This window comes from Portunus trituberculatus, chromosome 39 (assembly GCF_017591435.1).
Source record: "Portunus trituberculatus isolate SZX2019 chromosome 39, ASM1759143v1, whole genome shotgun sequence".
In the NCBI taxonomy this organism is placed as follows: domain Eukaryota; kingdom Metazoa; phylum Arthropoda; class Malacostraca; order Decapoda; family Portunidae; genus Portunus; species Portunus trituberculatus.
The window spans coordinates 8,438,504-8,443,503 of NC_059293.1; the positions used below are offsets into that span (position 1 = coordinate 8,438,504).

At 40.8% G+C, this 5,000-nt stretch overlaps 2 protein-coding genes across 3 annotated transcripts in view; both read right to left on the minus strand.

Moving 5' to 3' along the window:
- LOC123515580 (uncharacterized protein DDB_G0290301-like) overlaps nt 1-411 on the minus strand; it is a 4,455-nt gene extending 4,044 nt beyond the window's left edge. The window contains exon 1 of one of the 2 annotated variants that reach the window (XM_045274323.1): nt 109-411. In XM_045274323.1, the coding sequence (XP_045130258.1) occupies nt 109-156 (48 nt within the window). In that variant the 5' untranslated portion in view covers nt 157-411. The remainder of the gene's footprint in view (nt 1-108) is intronic. The other variant, XM_045274324.1, reaches the window with a different exon arrangement.
- Nucleotides 412-913: 502 nt separating this feature from the next.
- LOC123515740 overlaps nt 914-5,000 on the minus strand; it is a 27,066-nt gene continuing 22,979 nt past the window's right edge. The window contains exons 6-7 of the mRNA XM_045274595.1: nt 3,747-4,002; nt 914-3,161 (exon numbers count right to left, since the gene is read on the minus strand). Coding sequence (XP_045130530.1) covers nt 2,628-3,161; nt 3,747-4,002 — 790 coding nt within the window. The 3' untranslated portion in view covers nt 914-2,627. The remainder of the gene's footprint in view (nt 3,162-3,746; nt 4,003-5,000) is intronic.

The window sequence follows — 5,000 nt, forward strand, 5'->3', positions numbered from 1 at the left end:
CTTCCATCTTTAACCTTAAAAGTAAACTAGAACTTTTTCATACATCGGACAAATTTAAAAGAATGAAATATGAAAGACTAAATATCAAATATGTAAACAAATACTTACATGGCGCCGCCCGCTGAATCCTCCGCGGCGGTTCATCATGAGCGCCATCAATGTCACGCTTCAAACTAAGTAGGCTTCACTATAAAGACTGCGTAAACTCCTTGTAACACGCTATACACAGGCGCCAACCGACAACCTCGTACAGTCACCTAGAAAGCAACCACCAGGATAACCATGTGCACCACTAGCGAGTCTTGAACACACGCCAAAAGTGATAAACGAATTGATTCTTCTAAATCCAAAAACAATGCCAGCATTCTATCACTATCCGCCTCCTCAGCCGCCAACACACTGTGTGTCCCTCCTTGCTGAGCGGCCTCGTGAACGCGGACCAGTGTCTCATTTACTTTGAAGCACTGTTCGACACTCCTGGTTAGCGGAAAGATTCAAATAATGATTCATCGCATAGAAGAACGAATGACAGAGAACCGGATATGATTTATATTAGTTATTTCTGTAACTTTATATATGATTAGTAGGATAAAAGGAAGTGCGAATCGATGTTGGGAATGAGGCAAAGTACTTCACCAGCTTTATTGTTAACAGCAGTGTCATTATTGGAATTACTGTTATTATGATTGCAACTAAACTATGATAAGAAGAGAATACCATATGATAATGAATTTTCTAAGAAATTTTAGCAACAATCACATGATCTATAAGAATAATCTTTGGTCAGATTTAATCAAGCAATACTATGCGATGATTCTTCAATTCCCTTACTTCCTCGTAGTACTTTTAAATAGACCAGAGATGTTTTTTTAATACTGAAAAGACCAGACAGTCTATCAAGTTTACCTGGAGCTTCCTTGAGTCCAGTTCAGTACTGTTGAATAGTCTTTCGCTTTGATATAATCAGACGAGTAATCCGACGACACCACTGAACTAGACACCTTACTTCTCTGCTGAATTCCTTACAAAAAAGAAGCCTGGGGATAAATATAATGAAGTGACTGCTGATCCTTTATTAGAGTTGGCAATTGTGCATATACATGTAGCCTCGTCTCCTTAAACGCCTTAGAATTTCGTCAGACTATTTTCAAAGGCCACAGAGACTATGAATCCGGTTCTTGGTGCTTTTTCATGACGGTACACAATCCTTTTTAAACTGTCACCAGGATCATTAATACTATAGAGAATCTCAATATTTAAATCTAATACAGCGTGTCATAGTGAGTCAAGAAAAGCGACGGAACATTGAAGAATATTGAGCCTTTCCTCCGCAACACGGCATTGAGAGGTACGCTGATTTGATCGCGGCGGTGGTGGCGAGTCTCGTTGCCCAGCTGTACCTGTACGGTGTGTGGCTGAGACGATTGTGACTCGGAATATAAAGGGAAAAGAACTGAATTACTAAATGACGTGTGGTGTGAAGTAAGATTTTTGGAACGTGTGCGTACTGAAACACACACACACACACACACACACACACACACACACACACACACACACACACACACACACTAATTGACCTCACATGACTTTAATTTGAAAGAAAAAGGAAAAAAATCCTTCATTTGATACAAGAGAGTTTATTCAGACAAGAGTGTCTTTCTCAAGATCTTTCTAATATGTGTACGTACATACTCGCTCACTGATTACAACCCAGAGGACACACTCAATATGTCTGTAATCAAGCATGTAAGTAACATGATATTCTTTCATTCTTACGAAAGGGTTAAAGGAATCCTTCGAACGTTATAAGTCTGGTACTGAATGTCACATGCAAAAGATAATTTTGAAGGTAAAGTTGCCCTAATACCAACGTTTCAAACAGAAGGAATCCTCCCAAGACAAACCAACTATAGTTATCTCTTTAACGGCTGTGATATCCTTCTCAAGTATAATGAAATGGTCTGGTGCAAAGTTTGACGGTGCATTTTAAGAGACGCAACAGTCACAGAATATTTGAAACAGTTTGAAACAGTTTGGTGTCTGTAATTTATTCATATTTAGCAAACTTTAAATTCATCCAGGGTTACTAAAACGAAACAACGGAGCAACAAGCGCCATTTAGTCATTAGGTGAAGGGTCAAGCACCACTCTGGCATGAACAGCTTGCCTTTCTAGCCACACTGCCGGCCTTCAGTGGCTGGGAGGCAGCTAGTCAGAACACTAAATGTATGTAACTTCAGATCTTACTGCTATCAGCCCCTCATGACTCTGATGTTGCCGCATCAGGATCACAGAAGTTAATAAATCTATTGGAGAGAGGTACAGTACACAGTAGGGAATTATCAGGAAACAAAAAAAATATGGACACGTTTTCATATTGACGTTTCATTTGATAGTTCAAGTGAGTTAATTCGACGTTGGATATTTTCAGGGGGGATTAAGGTTTATATATTATGCATTATGGTAGCTTTAGTAACGATGTTCATTCCGGTCTGCCTCAATGTTGTGCAAGACAACACCATCATGTTTGGTTTGTCTTCCCTTTGACATAGGAAGTGTTATGACTTGGCTATGGCGCATCATGTGTTGGGGCGCCACGACATCGAGATTGGAGCAATGGCAAGTTAATCCAGGACCGGGAAAGGTAGGTCGTGGCAGCCATAGTGTTTAGGGTTGACGGGGAGTACTTCGAGGTCCAGCATCTCCATCAGTCCGTCCACCACCTTCTCAACCACGGACCGCCGCGACCTTCTCCTGCCGGGGCTAAAGGGATATCTCTTGATGGCGCTAGAGACGTCCCCAGTGTGGTGAAGGCGTTCTGGGGGCTTGTTCGTGAAGTTCCGGTGTCTTTTGTGCTTTTCACTGTCTTTGGGATGCTTGACGAGGATCCTCGCGCGATTACGTAAGTCTACGCTGCTGTGGGATCGTTTTCTGAGAGTACTGTCGTTAATGGGCCGCCATACTGACTTGTCGGTGCCGCCCAGACGCTTCCGGATGTCATAACCGGGGGCACATTTTCTCGGGTCCACTGCGCAAGGACTCACGTTGGGTTCACCTGCTTCACGAGGTTGATCACCTTGGTCCCCGAAGCTTCTGAATAATCTTTTAAGCGCGTTGTTCTGGCACCTGCTGGGATCATCAGCGATCTGGTGACATTTCTAGAAATGAAAAAAAGAAAAGAATTTTTTTTAAACACATTACCTCTTCAAGCATATTAAACTTAGTATGTCGCCTTTAAAAAAAAAAAAAAAGGCGATAAGTAACCTTCCCAGCTAAGGATACCTGTCGGTTTTGAAGTTGTAGCACTTGTTCAGAAATGTATAGTGGCGATTATTCAGTTTATGATGGTAAGATTTATTTAACAATCAGGAAACGCATTCTTAGGTAATCAAATATGTTACCTTGCCTATTCTTTAGGCTGCAGTGTGAGTTAATCAGATACTCAAGGGCGTTCTCATGATTATAGTGACAATTTGACAAGGATCCTTTATTATCAAAGAGAAATCACCCATGAAAACCTGACTAATTACCTCTGTATCCTTAGAAAAAAAAAGTCCCTATTGGAGAATAAAGCATTTCAAAACACAAACAAACAGAATCACAAAATAGTTCAAATATTAATACTGTAGAAAACAAACACAGAGCTGCATCACAGACACACACACACACACACACACACACACACACACACACACACACACACACACACACACACACAAAGGCAAATATAAGCATCTCCAAACCTTCCGATCTCTCCAGAGTCTCAGTTTCCTCTCCCGGAAGAGAACATTTTCCTTCACGGTGTCCCTCCAAAATATCTTGCCGAGGAACAAGTGCGGGCGGCCGATGAAACGAAAACCATCCAGTGAGTCAGGCTGAGGGGGCGTCGTGGCCGGAAGGCTGGGGGCACCGGGCAAGGGCGAGGAGGAGGAGGAGGAGGTGGTGGTGGTGTAAGGAAGAGGTAGGCTGTCTCCTCGTTTCCCAAACCTCATGGGCCTTCTGAAGGAGGGAAAAATAACAGCATGAACGAGGAAATGTGTGAATTACTTTTCTTTCTATCTATTTATTTGTTCATTTTCAGTGTAAAATCTGAACACTTGAATTAGAAAAAGAATTTTCCTTTCAGGAGAATATCCGGAAACTCTAAATGAAAAAGCGCATTAATTTATTCCTTTTTCAATAGAAGCCTGAATATTCGTAAAGGAAAAACATTTTTATTTATCCATTTTTACCACAGGACTTGAATATTTGTAGAGAAAAGTATTTATTCATTCACTTTTCAGCACGAGACCACAATATTCATAAGGAAAAGCGCATCTGTTTGTTTACCTGTTATATTTTCAAAGAACAGGATCTAAATACTCGTGATGGCAGAACGTTCTTTTTGATTCATTCACGTATCTAACTATCTGCGTAACAAATGATGGGTCGTACGTAATGCAAGAGAGAATGACTTGTGTGTCTTGATTAGAAGTTTTTGACACGTGTTATGAAATATTTCATGTTTCGATTAAAAGCTCTCTCTCTCTCTCTCTCTCTCTCTCTCTCTCTCTCTCTCTCTCTCTCTCTCTCTATGTGCTTGTTCCTAGGTATTGTGTTCTGTACTGGTATGTATTATGTTACTTTTTTTTTTTTTTCTAGTCAGTATCATGTTGGTACTTCTGGTAGGTATAACGTACGACCAACAGGTGTATCATAGTGAGGTGAAATGTGGGGAAGGAAAAAAAAAAAAAAAACGTACTAATTTCCCATTGGATTTACACAAAGCTGTAATGAATAAATGTGTCATTGTTATTATTCTAGCTGTTATTGTAATGCTGATGTTTCTAGTAGTAGTAATAGTAGTAGTAGTAGTAGTAGTAGTAGTAGTAGTAGTAGTAATAGTAGTACCAGTAGTAGTATTAGTATTAGTATTAGTAGTAGCAGCACAGCAGCAGCAGCAGCAGCAGCAGCAGCAGCAGCAGCAGCAGCAGCAGCAGCAGCAGCAGCAGCCCAGT